This window comes from Mytilus californianus, unplaced genomic scaffold, assembly GCF_021869535.1.
Source record: "Mytilus californianus isolate M0D057914Y unplaced genomic scaffold, xbMytCali1.0.p SCAF_2, whole genome shotgun sequence".
NCBI lineage: Eukaryota > Metazoa > Mollusca > Bivalvia > Mytilida > Mytilidae > Mytilus > Mytilus californianus.
Window position 1 is genome coordinate 1490594 of NW_026262668.1, and position 21116 is coordinate 1511709.

General features: G+C 30.9%; 1 protein-coding gene across 1 annotated transcript in view; it reads right to left on the reverse strand.

Moving 5' to 3' along the window:
- LOC127729047 (protein-associating with the carboxyl-terminal domain of ezrin-like) overlaps positions 1 to 21116 on the reverse strand; it is a 40037-nt gene that overhangs the window by 5546 nt on the left and 13375 nt on the right. Inside the window, exons 8-11 of the mRNA XM_052236671.1 lie at positions 20359 to 20561; positions 15029 to 15169; positions 6493 to 6584; positions 4668 to 4801 (exon numbers count right to left, since the gene is read on the reverse strand). Coding sequence (XP_052092631.1) covers positions 4668 to 4801; positions 6493 to 6584; positions 15029 to 15169; positions 20359 to 20561 — 570 coding nt within the window. The remainder of the gene's footprint in view (positions 1 to 4667; positions 4802 to 6492; positions 6585 to 15028; positions 15170 to 20358; positions 20562 to 21116) is intronic.

The following is a 21116-nucleotide window of genomic DNA, read 5'->3' on the forward strand; positions in this document are numbered from 1 at the left end:
CAGATATTATTTTGGTGTCAAATTTCATAAAACGAAAATTCCACGAAATTGTGTTATCGACTTTGGCAAATAAACAAGGAGACATCATATGTATGCTTCCGGCGTCAAATGTAAACACCGGGCATTTTCATGCTACTTGTACGTCTCAGAATGTAATATAAAATTAGATAAAAAGAACATTTTTAAATGAAAAATGTGTATTTTTTTTTATTTATTATTGAACAATATAATACCATTAATATCATTATAAGGTGGGTGAAACAGAACAACCAAAACAATATCGTGTGTATAGTGCTTTCACGGCAGGGCTTCCAAAACGGTCGTATTGTCCGGACAAGTCCAGTAAATTATATATATGACTTGTTGTGCCGAGGCTGAAATGGACATTTTAACATAGTTCAGAAAAAAAATTGAAGTTTATGCGATCTTTTGACCTGACCTTTTGTCTTAAACAGCCACACATTTCCCGTCATATAAGTGACATGATGAATAATTACTATCAAAACAAACCCTACTTTAATACCCTCTCATTACAATCAAGGTTAACTAGTTCTCTGACAGCTGAAATTTACCTGTTGAGACGACAGGTAAACTATTTTGTAACGGACATTGATCGGTCTAATAAAAGTTATTTTCTTAAATTTCAGCGGTTTGCAGCTAATTAATTTAGTCAACAAAATTTAGATTATGAGAAAACGTATATAAATATGGTTGGATGAAAATGTAGAAAGGTAGTAATAAAGGTTTCAATAGAAAAATCGTCAGAAATACGTAGTTTGAACTAGTACACTGTGGCGCACATTGCACAGGTGTGAGATGTAGTTATTCATCAGAATTTTCAAAAATGCTAAAAATATCATTGATACCTTTATCTAACGTTCATTTCAAGTATACACCTTTCCACTCTCCTGTCAATCATCAGTTAATTGACCAATCACATGTGGTAAATTTACCACATGTGTAAACATTTGGTAGCAGCACGTGTTGTCGGCCATAACCTCGGTCAAACATTCTTATCCAAACAGTTAATTTGATCTAACATTTCTTGAAATTTTCACAAATAAATCGTCCAGAGTTTGTTTTTGGCAAAGGAATCAATGTTAGAGGGTAGAGGAAGGTCAATTTGTCAACTTGAAACAATAAAAAATTTGTTTCAATGTATGAAAGTTATTAATAAATCAATTAAAAAGGAATATAATGGCAGTGCTTATTGTTTTTGAAATATTGTTTACATGCTATTTTGAAAAATAAAAAAAACATATATATTCTGAAACACAAGATTTCAATTGGTGTACAAACTGAGTTGAAATTGTTATTTTTTGCATTAAAAGTTTATACAATAAAACATGCAAGTTAGTGTGTAAAATTTCTGGAAATTACAATTATAATATAGTAAAGATTCAGCAACAAAATAATTGACACCTTTCCAATTTCAATTACATAGAACAATTAATTCATCCCTAACTTTATTCAAATGTTAAAAAATTTGTACTTGGAAGCAGTTTAAACTGAAAACTTCAGGGTATTGATCATCTTTTGGATTAACAGATTTTATACAAAATTTTAATTTACCAGTATAATATTTATACAAGAACTATTCCATGTTCTTTAACAATCAAATTGTTTTAGAGATAATGTAAGTTTTCCCACCTTAAAATTAATCTGGATGAAAAATTATATACAACCTCATTGGAATGAGATGGAAATAAGAATTACTGATCTGAAAGTCTGCATGGAATGATGTAGTGAATCAGATATTTGTTGTCGTTTTGTGAACAAAATGTATAAAAATGAAAGTATTTTTGTTTGTAATGTCCTCATCGCTAGCATTTTGTTATAAGACAGAGGGGAAACTGAAATAATAATAATAAAATATATTTCAATAGATGCTTCATAACAAGTAAGATAATGTTTAATTTTGATATGACTTTGGTCTACTGTGAGAGTATTTGCTGATTGTACTTGACCTTTTTCAAATTTTGTGTATGAATTAAAAAAAATGAAAGGAAGTGAGAAGTATCGGATATATTTTATTTTTTTTTTATTTGAAAAAAGGGTGAGTACAATGTGCAAAGATTCCTGTTAAGGACAAGAGTTGTATATAAATTTAAAACAAAGACGAACTACAACGACCAAATATGCATGTAAGCAAATAATAAATTAATTTTCTTTTCTTCTTTATTTTTTACTTAGTGATAAAATTCTAATTATCATAATTTATCTATGGATATAAAAATAAGAAAACCGGTTAAATGTTATTTGATAAATAATCTAATAGCTACTGGAGCAAGGATGCTTGTTTTACAAGTTGACCCATGCTGTGTTTGTCTACACAGTAAACACACTTATCAGCATTCATTGGCCATGCTTAATTAAACCTGTAATTTATCTTATCAATCATGCAATATTATATTCTATATCTAGTTGTTAGATTATATTTTTGGGGAATGAGGGTAATTTAATAGCTTGAAATTTGCAAAAGTATTTTAATTTTATTCAGTATAAATAGACATAATTTCTTCAAAATGTCATAAATTTATCTCTCAACTCTTCAGGAGTAACTATTTCATCATACTTTAACACAAAAACAAATATATGAACAATATATTGCTCTTATTTATATTTGTTATAACAAATTCTTTACTTTCATAATAACCACCATATTGTTGATTAGCTTGACCTAGGATGCTGGGTTGCCATGTGTTGCTAAGGGGGGCGGGACATACCAGTAGAAAATGGAAAGGTGTATTTTCCTGAAGAAATAACGCGGAAAGAGCTACTTAAACTCAATTGTGCTTTGTAAACGTACACAGATTCTACGTATCCGTCTCTGGTCCGTGTTTTACCATTGTCAAGTCAACATCCAGTATTAGGAATATGTACTTTTTAAAACCGAAAGTGAAGTTATTGACAGTGTAATTTTGCACAAATAAAGAGTCTAAGGCAGATATTAGTACGCTGATGTTGCACACTTCGAATGGTGCACTGTCAATTTAACAGTTAACGCCAGAACATCGAATTTATATAAAAAATCAAGTTAAATATCGTTTTTGTGTCAATCATAATTTATATGATGCCCGCCCAACTGATTACAATGGTTGCCTTTTGTTACTAAGTCTTAAGGGATTAAAATCGGGATAAGACACACAAAAAATGTCTGGCTGGCTCAAATGTTTTTTGGAAGCCCTGTTTCATTTTTACCTATTATGTCTGTTTTTTTTGTTCACATATCGTTGTCAATATAATGGAATTTTATGCTACTGTCATGCAAGTGAGAGGTTTAGCTAGCTATAAAACCAGGTTTAATCAATCATTTTCTACATAAGAAAATGTCTGTACCAAGTCAGGAATATGACAGTTGTTATCCATTCATTTGATGTGTTTGAGCTTTTGATTTTGCCATTAGATTACAGACTTTCCGTTTTGAATTTTCCTCGGAGTTCGGTATTTTTGTTATTTTACTTTTCACGGATGACAAAATTACCATATTTGTCCCTTTAGAATCAAAATAATTCATGGCATCTGTAGATTTGATATCTAACCATGGGATTCACATTTATATTGGTATTTTATCCCTCCCTATCACTAGGGAAAAAATAATCGAATATAAATGCCCATCCCATGGCTAAATGTAAACAAATCTACGGCTGCCATGATATATTTCTTAATTATACATTACAAAATTATAGTTAAATAGTTTGTTTCATAACTCTGGAAAACTCTCAGGACTGAAGATTTGTGCATGTAACAGTTGTTTGGTTTACACAGGTTAAATTACTGAAGAATTCCAATGAAGATTTGTTTTAATACAAAACTATCCAGTTTACACAGGGTAAGGTTTAAACAGGTTTCACTGTATTCATGGATCAGTTAATTTAAATAAATGCAAACATAATGAAAATTGTTTATGTTAGAAATTACAACATTTTATCTAATCATGAAAATGTGAATACATGTACATAAAAAATAAATAATTCATCAGATTTTCAATAGATACTGCTATACAGTTATTAATGACAGATTCCAATTTCAAACATTGTTTATAAGTCAAAACGAGTTTGTTGTATTCTATTATTGATATTATTGATATTTTTGAAACATGAAAACAGTGAATGAGCAAAACAATTCATATTCTGATTAACAGCTTTTATCTTACAATATCTGGAAATCTAATATTTTTAATTTGAGTGTTTTTTCTTTATTCAAAAAATATATTTTATTTCAAGATTTGAAAGCTAACTATGGTCTCAGTAGGTAAAACAAAATGGTATCTATGACAATTCCCGGTCACCTTGTTATATTCAAGTTATAGCATTTTCCCATCATAAAGTCAAAATACAGGATTTGCTGGTGATACAGAAATGATACAGAAACAGTGAAATAATGAAAATTTAGAAATTTTTGTAAAGTTTTCATTATTGCTAAAATTGTGATAGGATTTGTTTCGCAAAAATAAAAACTCACATTTAAAGTTTTTATAGCATAATTTGTATGCAGCATATTAGGACATCATAATAATTAATCTCAGTTTTTGGCATTGTTCCAACAATCACATAATAAAACCACAAAAAAGGTTTCTGAATCTACAGTCATGTCATAAATAACTCCATGTTCTTTTATTTTTATATCCAATCATTAACAGCACAATATAACTTTATGATTCTCACCTTTCGTCAATGAATTCTTTTTGTTTTGTCTTTCAAGTCTTTTTTGCTCTCTTCTTTCTCTTGCTTCCTTCATTTTTTCTTCTTTACTTTTACTGTCTGAAGGTGAGCTTTGATTACTTTCTGTCTTTGTTTTGCTGAAGACAAATAAAAGAACAATGAACAGCAGTCATTCCTAAGGTCCATCAGACATGTGGCAATGTCCAGTAATAAATGGTTCGGTCCAGTAAAATGTCATCAATTACTGGACCAAATGACCAGTGTAGATGTAAGAATTTTGTAATACTCATAATGCAAAAGAATGCTAAAACACTGACTGGACCAATAAGGCTTGAACAATTACTGGACCAAAAGACCAGTGACGTCCAAAAAACCTTCGGAACCTCTGCTGAACAGACTGAACAGTCAACACTGATAAAATAAGTTTTTAATTCTAATATGACTTTCTTCTTTCAATTTGTAATTGTACTAATTCCAACAAAACATGTAGTAAACACAATTAATCTTGTAACATCAGTGTATTTTCATTGATGTCAGAGAACAATAAAATGCTCCCCTAGGCGCAGCTTGATACGACTGCAGAGGTCTAACCCTGAACAGTCGGGGCAAGTATGGACACAACATTTAAGCTTGATACAGCTCTGAATTTGGATTGTGATTAAATATTTGACACAGCATAGGTTTCTGACACAGAATGAATGTGGTCTAAGAACTTAAAATATTTTAATTTACCTATTGAAACCATATCATTATCATTTGCTTTTATATATAAATCAGAAATAACCAACTAAAAATGGAAAATTTTAAAGAAAAAAAACGAAAAAAACGAAAAAAAAAATCCCACCCAAATTTTTTGAACCCCCTTATGATTCATCACCCCCAAACTCAATCCCAGCCTTCCCTTTATGGTATGGTACCTTGAGGTACAATTTCAGAGAGATCCATACACTTGAACACAAGTTATTGTCTGGAAACTAGAAAAATGCTTATTTTTGGCCCCTTTTTGGCCCAAAATTCCTAAATGTTTTAGGCAATTACCCCCAAACTCAATTCCAGCTTTCCCTTTGTGATATGGAACCTTGTAGTACAATTTCAGAAGGATCCATACACTTACACACAAGTTATTGTCATGAAACTAGAAAAAATGCTTGTTTTTTGCCACTTTTTTTACCCCTAATTCCTAAAATTTTGAGGCAATTACCCCCAAAATCAATCCCAGCATTCCCTTTGTGATACAGACGTGTGGTACAATGTCAGAGAGATCCATACACTAATACACAAGTTATTGTCTGGAAGTTACAAAAATGCTTATTTTTCACCCCTTTTTGGCCCCTAATTCCTTAACTGTTGGTACCATAACCCCCAAATTCAATCCCAACCTTCCTTTTGTGGTATTGAACCTTATGGTAAAATTTCATAGAGATCCATTCACTTAAACTAAAGTTATTGTGCGAAAACTAATGTGTCTTTGGACGACGACGAAGACGACAGACGACGCCAACGTCATACCAATATATGACCGCAAATTTTTTTTGCTGTCGTATAAAAAGGGTATTATGAGATTGTTACTAGCATAAAATCTTTTCAAAAGTAAGTCTATGTATTAGTAACACTTTTTGGTTCTTACCAGTTGATTCCAGCTAGAGGGTGTATTTCCTGTAGCTAGAGGGTGTATTTCCTGTAGCTAAAGGGTGCATTTACAGGTGGCATCAAACCTAATTGAATAAAAGTATGTTAATAATTAACACGATAAAAGCACTGCCTTTCCATTTTTCTTTCATTATTGAACAAGAATTTACACTCATTTTGTCTTATTTATGAAATATACCTAAGGGTAGCCAGGTCCTTTAACTTCACCTTGCCAATGACACCATTTATATTTTTGGCAGGATCTTTTTCCTGTAGATTAGCATTTACATTCTGAAAGAAGAAGAAAAGGATATACTAAAGACATATCTCAGAATATACTGCAGCTGTGCTATTTGCGCAGTCAAATTGCATTGACTGTATATCGTCTTGTCTATGACGTTGACAATGCATTTCCGTAGAGTTTTACTTATGACGTCATTAAAAGTACAGGTTCACGGAATTTTAACGTTGTTCGCTCCAAATTAAAAAATGATGGTTTTAACCCTAAATATTTCATTTGTAGGAGTTGCAGTATATAAAGAATAACCATACATTTGTCTCGAAATATAAATTTGATTTGTACTCGGCTCAAAACAGGATAGAAATGCTCTGCAAAGCCTCGCTTTCTACCTGTTTCTAAGCCTTGTACAAATAAAATTTATATTTCAATGTATGGTTATTCTATTTTTAATAACTATCTAAATTATCAAATTCAGAAATGTTATTTTCATTTAATGAAATTTGTGGTTGTCATCCCTATTTCAGCTACAGTGTGTTTGAAAATGTCATTGAAAATATATTACTAGATTAATGTATGGTTATACTATTCACATGTTCTCAACATAAGATAAAACAAGTTTATATTGTCATTTGGGCCAAATAGGCTGAGTGGTCTAAATAGTGATACAGTGATCACTAGGCTGAGTGGTCTAAATAGTGATACAGTGATCACTAGGCTGAGTGGTCTTAATAGTGATACAGTGATCACTAGGCTGAGTGGTCTAAATAGTGATACTGTGATCACTAGCCTAACAACATCGAGGTTGTAAGTTGGAACCCGGATCGCGGCAAGGTACTATCAACTCCATTTTTTATTGAATAGGATTGTCAATTTTCATTGCTGATATTTCATGGTTTTCTGCTCACATGCGGTCTTCCTCCACCAATTAAAACTGGCCTCCTTGATATAGTATAGAAAGCACAAAGTAGCATCAAACACCATTAATAAATCAATCATAATTACCTGTTAGAGTCCAAAAGATGTTCTTTCAAGCCTGATTAGACTTGAAGTACCTTAATCAACTACAAACAATAGAACCTCCAACCTTGAAAATGAGTATGTACAATTCAGGTATGTTGATCTACATCAGGTAATGAACTTTAACAGTATTTTCAAATCTGGTGTATAATTTTTTGTCACACTTCTCAGTTTGTTTGTTTGTTTTTTTTCATTTTCAAAATGAGGGCTTTTCTAAAATAAAACTACTAGTAATAAGATTTGGCAGGCAATTTTTCCCAAAGATCCCAAACCTGTACAATTTTAATTAGAAGTTTAATTCATCAATGCATTATTCTTTAATTTTTTGTAACAATTGTTTTAATCGCACTGTCCCTAAATTATCATTACCGTCTTTTGGTATGTATAGTGCACACATTTATACCCTGGGTCATGTTTCTTGTAAGAGGTGTGCGTGTTATACATGCCTACAGACATTTTCTTAGTTTTTTTTCAGGTCCAAACTCCCACAAAGAAATTTCCAGGAGAAGTGAAGAGTACGGAATATTTTTGCTAAAACCTCGATTGTTTTTATGTTTTACATGTTATATTTGTAATATGTATCTTATTGTTCTTGATTTGTCATGTTTTATTCAAATAAAATACATTTTATATCTCTGTGGTTACGTTTATCGAATAAATTTGTCCATCTGTTTGCAATCCGGAAATTTGCCATGTCTTAATAAAAACACAATAAAGCTTTTGTTGTCGGTTATATAAGCCTCAGTGTTCCTTGTTGTCATAACTTACTGTTTTTGTATGTGTTCATCATGGAGAGTAGAAGAAAAGTTAAACCGCCATTTTTTCTAATGTATCAGATGATCGCCAGTCATGTGACTTGATATTGTAAAGTGATGATTTAGTCTATGAGAAGTTTATTTTTATAAATACATTTCTACTTTGTAACTTTTAAACAACTGTTTAAAACCGTTCAAGAAATTATGATTTAAAACATGATAATCCCATAATTGTAACCTGTAACCTGAACAAATTTAATTAGGAACAAGGTGAACCTGTCACTGATTTGTTTTGACATCGATTAGACCAGTTGATTGAGGTGTAATAATCCGGATTAACAGCTAGAATCAACAAACAAAAAATAAAAATAATGAGATTTTAACAATTTATTACAGCACTAATGATGTTAATGATAATCATTTGACTGATTCGTAATTATGTTATTGTTTCAATCAGAACATTAATTTGGATATTTAATCTTGTCCTTGATACTCAAACAATTTATTAAATTTGGTTTTAAAAAAACAAACTTAAATGTAGATTTATCTCAATCTAATAAAATTCTTATTCATTTGTCAGAGTATATGCAATTTCATATTAATAACATGTTCCGTACGGAATTCACCGACTTTGGTGTCCATTTAAAAAACTTCCTGTTTGCCGATTTTGGAGCTGTAACTTTTCCCAAAATGTCTATGAGTCTTATACGAACAATAAACTTTTTTTCTCACGTTTCTTGGACCATAAAGGGGGTGCGCACTATACACAAATGCGCACTATTCACCCCAAAAGACGGTATTAGGTGCCTTCCAATCCTCCATATATTTAATTCTGGAATAACCCATAATAAACTATGGAAACCGGTAACATATATATATCAGTGTTCTCCCCAGAAATTTTGGATAGCATCACATTTGGCGTAAAAAAAATAAACGATTTGACGCGTCGCGGCGATGATCTATTTCCTTTATGTTATATATGTTTATATTGTTCAATTCATAACTGAGAATACAATTAAACTATAACCATGATAACAGTTGTTTCAGTTTATGTTTTCTTTATTCATTTATAGTTACAGAATTATTTTTTTTCCCCTTGGGCCAAATAAAAATATATGTGTGGTTCCAGTTACCCTACCTACTTTTTTTTTATCTTTTATTTGTTTTTCAATAGTCAGGATTTAATATACATGTACCCCTACACTACCACCTGACAAGGGTATCAAGGGGTTACATATAAAAAATAATTCAGTATACAATATATATCACTGACAAGTTGATTTTTATAATTATACATGTGGTATTTAAGGTTACATATAAATTTTATTTGATTATATTCTCTCGCTCTCTGACTTTCTCTCATACAATACAAATACTCTTCACTCATTTGTTTTGCTACAATATGTACATGATGTATCTTGACTTACATTTTAAAAACAAAATATTTTAAAGAAAAAAAAAACCAAAAAAAAAAAAACTCAAGGCTAAATATTTGCTCATGATATATAGATATTTTATTCTCTCACTTATATGAAACAATAATTAATTAAATATTACATGTAAAGGAGACCAAAATTTTTCACACACTTGGACTCTATTATTTTTCTTTGCAATATAATATTCAAGAAATTGGTATTTCTTTATTCTATTCTTTAACCCAACCATATTTGGTTTTGTTTCATTTAATTTACATTTGTATATATAGTTTTTTGTAATTATGACTAACAGATTCAGTAATAAACTTTCATGTTTGCAACCAAGAAACACATTCTCTTTGTTAAGAACAAAGTTTACAAAAAAAAGTTTTACTGCATTTGAAAAAGACTGCCACAATTGAAAAGTTATTGGGCATTCAAAAAAAAGGTGTTCAATAGTTTCTTCTCCAAGTTTACAAAAAGTACACATCTTGGTGTCTTTTAATTTAATTTTGTATAAAAAGGTATCAGTTGCTATGATTCTATGCAAAAATTTGTACTGAAAAGTTCTTAAATAAACATCTCTACATGATTTTTTGGTTATCCTGAAATATTCTGACCATTCTGTTGTATCAATAATCAACAGTTCTTCCCATTTCGAAAACTTGACTGTTGGTAGTTCAATAACTTTATTTACTAAATTTTTATATACAAATTTGGCTTTCACATTACCTATAATTCTCTTTAAAAAAATATCACCATTATCAGGCTTATCCAAATCTTGCTTTAAACAGTTCTCTTTAAGGTATTTTTTCATAGTCTGAGGGATTCTTGAAATCAGACCATGATATTTGATAAAATTGTTGATTTTTACTCTTTCTTGAAATTGCTCAAATTTATAAAAATTCATATTTTCTTTATTAATTAGGTCACTTACTGACTGCACACCTCCTTGTTTCCATTGAATATAATATGGGAAATCATCCAAAGAAGAAAAGTTCAAAATATCTAATGATAAAATGTCACTGACAGAATTCTCAGTATTAGGTTTTGCGATAGAAAAGCATAGTAAAACATCCTTCCAGAACGGATTTTTACATTTCTTAGAAATCTCAATCAGCTTTTCTTTCTGTAGATGTAAAACCCTTTCACCCCCATACTGTATAAGGTCTGCAAGTAACAACTGCTGCCAGCCACCAACTGGGTTTGACATCAGTCTTTTTATCCAACTAATTTTTAAATAGATATTAAAGGAATGAAGATGTACCATATTAAGTCCACCTTGTGAAATATCACCAATAAGTGTGTTACGCTTAATTCTGTCTGGTTTTCCACTCCATATAAAATTATAAAATAATGAAGTGAGCTCTGTTAACCTGGATTGTGATAGGTTTGGCAATGCAGTCATTAAGTGTACCAATTTTGAAAGAGCAAGTGATTTAACTACTGTAATTTTCCCCAATAATGTTAGTTTACGATGTTGCCAGCTCTTCAGGATTGCAGAGGCTTCTTTAATCTTCTTGGCAAAATTAGTTTCTGTGATACAGTTTAAATCTAAAGAAAATTAAATCCCCAAAAGTTTAAAATTTGAATGTGACCAATGAAGTTTTAAGTCAGGACAAAGAATCATATCTGAATACTTTTTGTTTCCAACCCATAGTGCTTTTGTCTTTGAAGCATTTATTTTTAAACCTGAAATTTTATAAAAAGATTCAAAACATGAAAGTGTTTCCCTCAACGATATTTCCCTTCCATCTAACATAAGGAATGTGTCATCTGCATACTGGCTTAAAAGTGATTCATTATCATTTACAGTTATTCCCCTTATTTCAGGATTATCTTTTAATTTTAAAGATAGTAATTCAACACTAATTATAAATAAATAGGGTGAAAGAGGATCTCCTTGTCTGCAGCCTCTTTCCAATTGAAAAAACTTAGAAGTATGTCCATTATTTATAACACAACTTGATGCCCCTGAGTATAAAGTTTCAAACCATTTACAAACTGAAGGCCCAAAATTAAAACTTTTTAAAGAATTTTTTAAAAATAACCATTCTAGGGAATCAAAGGCCTTTTCAAAATCAACAAGTAATAAAAGACCTGTCTTATTATTTTCTTCAAGATAGTGCATTAAATCATATAAAAGGCGTGTGTTCTCACCCATAAATCTATCTTTGATGAAACCTTTTTGTGTATCACTTATGACAAATGGTAAAACTGGTTTAAGTCTATTAGCTATAACAGCAGAAGCTATTTTCATATCAGTATTCAAAAGACTAATAGGACGCCAGTTACTTATATACTGTCTGTCTTTCCCCTCCTTAGGAATGCATGTAATTACACTTTGATACTGAAAATCAGAAAATTTTCCAACCTCGTATCCAAAATGAAGAGACCGAAAGATGAAAGGACCAATATCTTTCCAAAAAAATTTATAAAAGTCTACTGTGTACCCATCAGAACCTGGACTTTTACCATTTGTCATAAATTTTAACGAATCAGCACATTCTTTAAAAGTTAAATTACCCTCACAAAAATCACTTTGTTCTTCTGTAAGCTTAATGTTATGATTAAAAAATGATGAATCATCACAATCTAATTTTTTGCTTGAGTATAAATTTCTATAAAAATTTTGTTGTTCCGTTAGAATTTTTGATTGCTCTGATATATGTTGACCTTTATCATCTATTAGTTCTGTTATTGTTTTCTTTATAAAATTTTTCTTTTCTAATTTACAAAAATAATTTGAACATTTTTCACCATTCTCATGCCAGTTAGAGCGGGATCTAAGCAGCAAACCTTCAACCTTCTTTTGTCGACAATTTTCTAGTTCAAGTTTTTTATCAAGTAAAGATTTTTGAACCGCCTCATTTGGAGAATGATTCATAATAGTTTCTAAATGTAAAATATTATTTTCAAGTTTGAGGGTGAAATTTTTTTTTAAATATTTATTTATGCTGTAATTTATGGACAAAGATCTAATCTTCATTTTCAATATTTCAAAAAATGTTTGATCATTACATGACAAATCAACAGAAAGAAGATCTTCCATATCACCTGACAGATAGTATTCCAAAATAGTATCCTTAATACATAATTTAACCTTTAGTATATAATCTGCATCTCTGAGTAATTGAGAGTTAAATTTCCAGTAACTTTTGCCCCGTTTCTCTAAACAAGCTGAGAAGGTGAAAATAATTGCTGAGTGGTCAGTTCTGTAACCTGGTATAATTTTAGTATTTTTCATTAGTGAAAAAAGGTCTTCTGAAATTAAAAAATAATCTAAACGACTTTGTTTTATAGGTGAGGACTGATGCCAAGTATATTTCCTATCTTCTGGATAGCATGTACGCCAAGGATCAAGTAGTTCAAAAACATCAATGATTTCATCAAGTTTTTTACGGGAGTTAGGGTTTCTATTATGTTTGATATTATATGTATCCATAAATTTATCTAAAACAACATTCCAGTCACCACATAATAAAACACTTGTGTTTTTAAAGGATAAAATGTTCTGCATTATTATATCAAAGAATGCAGGTTCATCTGTATTATAACCATACAAACAGGCAAAACTCATTCTTTGTGAAAAAATTGATACATCTAAAACAATGTAACGACCCTACCTACTTAACTAAATGAATGAATGAATGGTTTATTATAGTGCAACCTGTATATATACAATACTAAATATCTAGCAAAAAAAAAGAACTGGTTTTTATATAAAAAGGGAAGAGAAAGTATCATATAGCAATAAAATTTCAATTAAAAAACTTTTTTCTCTATTATGTCTATGAAATTCATTGTTTCATGGTAATCAATGAATGAATTAGTCCCAGTTGTTTCTTTATATCAAAATGATATATATTTTTAACAAAGTTAAGCTACTTTAGTCAGTATATTAAAACAATGCATTTTCAAAAAGAATACGTTTAGCAAAGATATCTAATAAATAGTCTGTTAATGTGTGTGGAATGCGTAGTTTTCTCATTTGTGATAATTTTTTCTGTCTACTGTGCCATGTGTGCATCTGTAGTTATTATCGTAAAAATGCGGAATTTTGTCATATCTGGTCCGGTTCCGATTCGTAGTTTACACAAATATTTCAATGGCGGCGGAAGAAAAATTTACGAAAATAAACAATGTTTGACAAGAGATTGGGAATGCATATGATGCTTTTAATGCATTAAATGGATGAAACATAAACTAAAGCCAATTATGATCTCTTTCTAAAGAAGTTTCTTAACTCTAAATCAAAATGTTTAATATACGCCATGTACGCTCTTGATTAACTAGATACCGGAAATGAAAGAAAGTAATTTTTTTAACAGTTGTAAAAATATACAACCTAACCTCTTTTTTAAAGAGAGAAATCGTTTGTATCTATGAATTTGGATTATGCAAACGTAGATTTCGAATTGTTTTTCGATTTTTGATTGAATTTTCTCCATGTCGAAATTTGCGATTGAATCACGTGGTATTAGTCATGTCACAAGTGTCAGCTTGGGGTATTCGTATCCATTCAGTAATCACCCAAAGGGCAATTAACACCTATTTAATCACTCTAAATTGCCTCTATTGTCGGACTTGAAGGGATTACAATTAAAGGTGATATAATTTTTATGATCACAAGCGGTACTTAGATGAAAGTTCAAAATTTAGGACATGGTTTTGCGATATAGTGACAAGAAACATAGCATCCTCAAAATAATTATAGCGTCGCTGAAATTATTATAGCATCACGGGAAAAAAATATAGCGTCTCGGTGCCGCGACGCTAAAACGGCCTGGGGAGAACACTGCATATATCATTTTTTGCAAAATTGTTGTTACACAGGGAGACTTCCTTGATAATTTTAAAACATCCTGTAAGTGTTTCCATAGAATAATGCTATATTTTCCTTTCTAAGTGTACTGATTGTACACTACTTCAAACTATTTACAGGAATTGTCTCTAATGCCTTCCTGGGCATTCTCTCAAGTTAACATATAAATGACCATACAATTCTTATTTGATTTGTATCTTCTGATCAGCAGCAACCCCTTAATTGGTTGGAAAAAATAACATTTGTTAGGAAAAAGATATGTGCTACATTTACCATAACAGACAATTATGCTCCCTTTTAAACCTGATTGATTGAGTGATTGGTTTTTAGTGCCATTTTCAGCACTATTGTGCTATTTCGTGGCGGTCAGTTTTTATTGGTGGAAGAACCCAGAGTGCCCGGAGAAAACCATTGAACTTCAGTAGGAAAACTGACAATCCTAATCAATTAAGATTGGAGTGACATATTATAACTACTCTTACCTTTGGCAGACCTTCAATGAAATATGTTTTACTCCTCCCTCCAATTACTACATCTCTACCAAGTATGGATATCATGTCTGCTAGGCAGTGTAAACTAAGGGCAGCTAACTCTTCATTTGTATCTCGAATACCTAGTAAAATCTACAAAAGACATTGATAACAGTAATTTGATTAAAAGTAAGGATGTATCTTAATTTGCATTTAATTTACCATAACAATGTTCACGCTTAGAAGTATCCTGTATATGATATTTACTTTTTATAAATAGCTCTGAGTTCAGAAAAAGGATAGTCCATGAAACAAGATAAGATTGTATATTATAAAATGGTGATCACAATCTTCTCACTATTACAATACTTTAAACTAAATGCAGATAACTGTTTATAAGTATTTACAGTTTTGATAAAACAACTAAATGTATTTGGCAGTATGAATGCCTTCCCTTTTTATCATTAATGATAAATCCTACACATTCTACTAAATTAGCAAATGTGTGTGGTTTCACCGAGTTATCTCCCTTATTTACTGATTTAAAGGTGGCAAGTACCAGTTTTGGTGTACCAGAACATGTGTCCCACACAGAAATTTTGTTATAGTTAAGCAATGAGGTATATAATTGCATCATGTGGACTGAAAAAACAAATGAATGTAAATTCTAGGCTATTGTACTACATTAATACAGGTTGGGGATTTCCTTCACATACGGAACCAATCAGAAGTCAAAATTAGGGTCTCCTCTCTTGATGGTATCCAATCAAAGTGGGGAAAAAATTCAGTTTTATGTAAACAATCAAAGCACCAAAGGCGCTATAGGCAGTTAATTAAAAAAATCAAAGGTAAACTTGGCAGAAGTTAAGATGAATATAGCGGAAGAATGGATGAAAATATTTTTCTCTAATTCTTCGTCAATTTATCCCTTTCTGCACCCATTGTATACAAAAAATTTAATCAACGTGTGGTTCGTTTGATCTCAGTTCTTCATTGGTTAAAATCCGATTATGACGTCGAATTTACTTGCTTTCCTCTGAATTTCCTATTGGGACGGCATGAAAAAAGGCGACCATGCCTGATGACGTCACATAGAAAGAACACATCTTTTTACAGATCATTCGAAAAGACGGAATAAGTGTGCCTGCATATTGTTTGAAAATCATTAGAGAAACAGATTCCACCACCAAATCTCGTGTAATACGATATTTATCCACTCTCGACAGCTAAATTTTAAATATTTAAAACGCTCGGCGAGCCTCGCGTTTTAAATTTGAAAATTTAACTGTCATGTGACTGTCTCGAGTGGATAAATATCGTATCACACTCGATGCAGTGGTATAATCTATATATCTCAGCTATTTCTCAAGTATCAAATAATGTTTGTACCGTAATGTTTCTGCTATCCAATCCTATCACTTTCAAAAGTTATTTCCAATTTATTTTTTAAAGATTCAATGTCTGAGATTATGCACATACACTGTCCCATGTTAGGGGAGAGTTTTGTGCCAGCTAACATGTTTAACCCGCCACATTCTGTATGTACCTGTCCATAGTGAGGACCCAGTAATTTGGTGATTGTTGATTGTTGCTGTATATCATATTTATTTTTCATAATTGTTTTGTACATAAATCAGGCTGCTTTAGTTTTATTGTTTTACATTTGTCATTTCGTGGTCGTTTATATCTTACTATGCAGTATAGGTTTTGCTAATTGTTGCAGGCTGCATGGAGGAATATTCTTTTCAGAATAATAATTTCAATTATGGTGTCCAACAGTGGTGTATGGTTTAATTCCACTATGTACTAGAGTTTGAATATGCCATATTAGCGCTTTTAGTTGGATCAGCTGGTGCCACTATGCACAATTATCAAATCATACCTGAAACTATCTGAAATGGTGTAATTTTCTTGTATACTAGTATTACAAGAAATGCTGATGTTGTTTTAATGGCCTAGCAATGATGCAACATATATTTTTGAAGGCTGTACGGTTGCCTGTAATTGCTCACATTCACTTCATTTGAATTTTGGTGGATAGTTGTCTCATTGGCAATCATCCCACATCTCCTGATTTTTATAATAATTACACATGTCTAATCTATAATAAGCTATTAACACAACGTAATGTTTTGCCTATTTGTTATTTTGATAATGCAAATGTTACACTTAAAATAGTAATACTTTAACATGTAAGTGATATTCAAAGTCAATGAACCATGACTGAAGGTACAAGGCTAAACAATCTCTATGGAAATGAAAGGTGCCAATGCTTGTTCAACTGCAAACCAAATACCATTGACTTTTCATAAGTCGTTCCCTTTAAACAAACCTTAACACAAATTCAATTTCTAAGTCAATGAACCATAATGAGGGGGTGGGGTTATATAATATCCATGGAAATGAAACTTTTGAATACCAATACGTTCGCATACCAAATAGCTTTGACTTAAGATTACTGGTAATTTTAAACTGACATAATCATAATAATCACAAACTCATTCATGTAAACTAAGTAAAAGTTTCAAAGTCAATAGATCATGCATATGACTGAGGGATGAGGACCAAATATCCTCTATGGAAATGAGACGTACTAATGCTTCTACACCTACATGCCAATTATCATTGACCTACCACTATTGGTTTCCCTAATACTAACCTAATCGAAAACTAATAAATGAAATTTCAAAGTAACATAAGTTTCCAAGTAAAAAGAGCATGATTGAGGGGGCGGGGCCAAATAATCTCAATGGAAATTAGAAATGAAAAAGTTTATACAACTGCACACCAAATATCATTGACCTACCACTAGTGGTTCCCCCTAAACTGACCTAAACACAAACCTATACATGTAAACTATGCAAAGTTTCAAAGTCAATAGACCATGACTAAGGGGGTGGGGCCAAATATTCTCTATGGTAATGAGATGTGCCTATGCTAACACAACTACTTACAAAATGTCATTGACCTACCAGAAACCAGACCTTATCACAAAATCACAAACTAATACATTGTTGATTCCGCCAAAACAGCATGCCTATATATATATATATGTCTCACTTTTTGACTCTGTCAAGGCAAGACAAAAATTGCAACAAATTTAATACAAATATTTTGTCCATCTTTTTTTAATATTCTTCATTTCTTAGATATATCAATGCTGCGTTCACACATAATTCGAATTCGATTCACATTATTAACTGATTTGAATTAGTTTAATACGCATTCGAAACGTTTAATGTCCAAAAGTAAATTCTACTTGGAATTGCAATACACGTCAAAATCGCTTTACTGTGAATGCAGGGGTTAAAATCAACATTTGGTACTGGACAGTCCAGGACCTTTGACACTCCAAACTGAAAGGTCCACAACCTAAATTCCAGGTCCTGCTTTTACTTGAAATAGTTCATAACTCAGTAAGATACTTTAATGTGCTTTTGGTGTTAAGTTAGCTTGTTTCATTGTCAGTGTCACTGTCGTTTAACTTGTTTAATAATAAATGTAATTGTCTTGTATATTAATTTATGAATTCAAATAATCTTTTTTTTTGTATTAGGAAGGCTGAGGGAGGCTGAGGGTATCACTGTGGGTGGGTGTGTTGTCTCAACAATTGATTATTTATTACTAATTATACCATTATATTAAACAGTTCAAATTCAAAACTGTTTAAGTGTATCATATCTAGTTGCATTATATATTATATTAGCTAGTTCCTCTGTGAAAATAAAGTAAGAAACTTCCAGATTTTTATAGGCCCTTCAAAATTGAGAAGAAATTACCTCATGGAATTGTAGTAATATGTTTAAACAATAAAAACATCTACATGTAATATCAATATTTATTAATGATAAGGAAAATACTGTCACATTTTATTGGTTTTTGACATGAAAATTTGTGAACTAAAAGTAATTTTGAGTTTCTGTATAAAATATTTCCTGCTTTTTCTTTCCTTTCAATATATCTTTGGTTTTCAATTCTAGAGTTTATATTTCATCATGATAGATGTATTTTGTCTCATGCCTGGAATTATTATATTTTTATTGTATTTGATCGGCAAATCCGGAATTACCCTTATCCGCCCCCGGAATTAGATCCGGTATTATAATTGTCTTCATTTCCGGTTTATGGCATCCATTGTTTTTCAATGTTGTTTTTGTCAGTCAGATACGATTTACTCGGATTTACACATAACATGTTGGCGATTTTCGGTATAAAGCTAGCGGTTGAACAAAATGATTATTATCAGAAATCACCAAATTTAAAACGTCCTTGATTTACGTTTTGTCGACGAAGTTAAAATTACCGCCAACTGAGACTTCAACTCCGTGTCATATTAGTCACAGCCGTTATACAATATTCCTGCGCTTTGTGCCATTTGGCAACTGTAAACGACTTGTAATTAGAGATTATCGGCGATGAAATAATTCATGCAATTGTTCTTTGACATCTTGGCCAAAAGCACAGGGGATAATAAACTACATAAGGATTTCTATTGAGCACTACTTCCTATGTGCAACTTCAAAACTTTTGGGTGGTTCGACGATCATTTAAGGTTTTTCTGGTCATATTTTTTGTATTCCAGAATTAAAAGTATGAAAAAAGTGTTCAATTAGTTATAAATAACATAATAGCCAGCCAGATAATAACAATGGCACATATTTCAGCATTTATTGGGTAGAACACAAATCTAGGGTGCTCGCATAAAGCAGCTTAACTGCTTAAAAATATCTTGAGATTTTGATGGTAAGAATAGGTGCTGACAAGGCTCTAATTCATTGAATATCTTTTATCTCTTGAAATTTGCCTAAAATTCTTGTCTGACATAAGCAGGATTCTGAAGGTGAGGATTTATCAGAGCATCACATGTTTTGCCTTATTTGCAATGCATTTATAAATTTTAAAATCTCCATGCTGGTCAGACACCCAAATTTACAGGTTTTCTATATATTCACATAAGCATGTACACATCTTAGTTACTCGAAACCATAAATTTTATTTGCATATGTGAAGCTTGAACGATTTTTCAGGAAAATTAAATCATAAATCCATGAAATTCTAAAGATTTATTGTAAAATAACTGGTTTCTGCCACCAAAGCATATTTCATAATTTTTACATCTCAAGCTACCACATTTAAAGTGAATAAAAAAAATGTTATTAAAAAAAATCAATTCCAATTTAAAATTCATTTTTCTTAATAAAGAAGTTTTTTCCTGATACAAAAATAATTTCTCAAGAGAACATACACTTTTATGTGATATAGACTATTTTTTTTCAAACATAGCTTTATATAAATATAAACTTTTTAAACTTGCTGAAAAGAAAAGATAGATTTGTATTTACCTGTGGAAAAATTATATCTTCCAACTTTTCTTTATCAAATAAATCTACATAACATGGAAAAAACTTGAGTAATAAAGTCCTTATGTTTATTTCATGGCAACAGAAAGCTTTATACAACTCTGGTATGACATATGATCTGTATATTGACTCTGAAAATACAGGAGTTATCTCCCTTCTCTGAGCAAATCTTCCATTACTTAAATCTACAAAACATAAAAATTTTGGTATGTTAAATTTACAAATGCTATTCATATAAATTATACTGTTATTTCAGAAATTATTGTGTGAATTTATTATTGTGATTTTGACCTGACAGACCAAAAAAAAAGAATAATTATTGCGATTACAGGAAAAGATGCATAAAAATTAATATAGGTGTCAAATTAAGCATGCAATTGGGATACTCATCCAGTCACAATATTCACAATAATCAAAACCTTGCAATAATTTCTGTATTTATTTCCAAGGTATGCAATTTTCACAATTTTGATTATCATAAGCAGGCCTGGGGTAATGGTAATTTGTAATTGTAATGCATTGTAATATTACATTTTTTGGATGTAATGCAAAGTCATTTGTAATGCACATTTTCTGCATTACAATTACATGTAATGTAATGATTACTTTAGTTAGATTTCAGTGTAATCCCTCCATTACTGTATATTACTTTTCATTACAAATTGGTAAAATACATGAAATTGAAGAATATAGTAAAATAAAAATAAAATATTAACAAAAACAAAAGAAAGTATTGAATA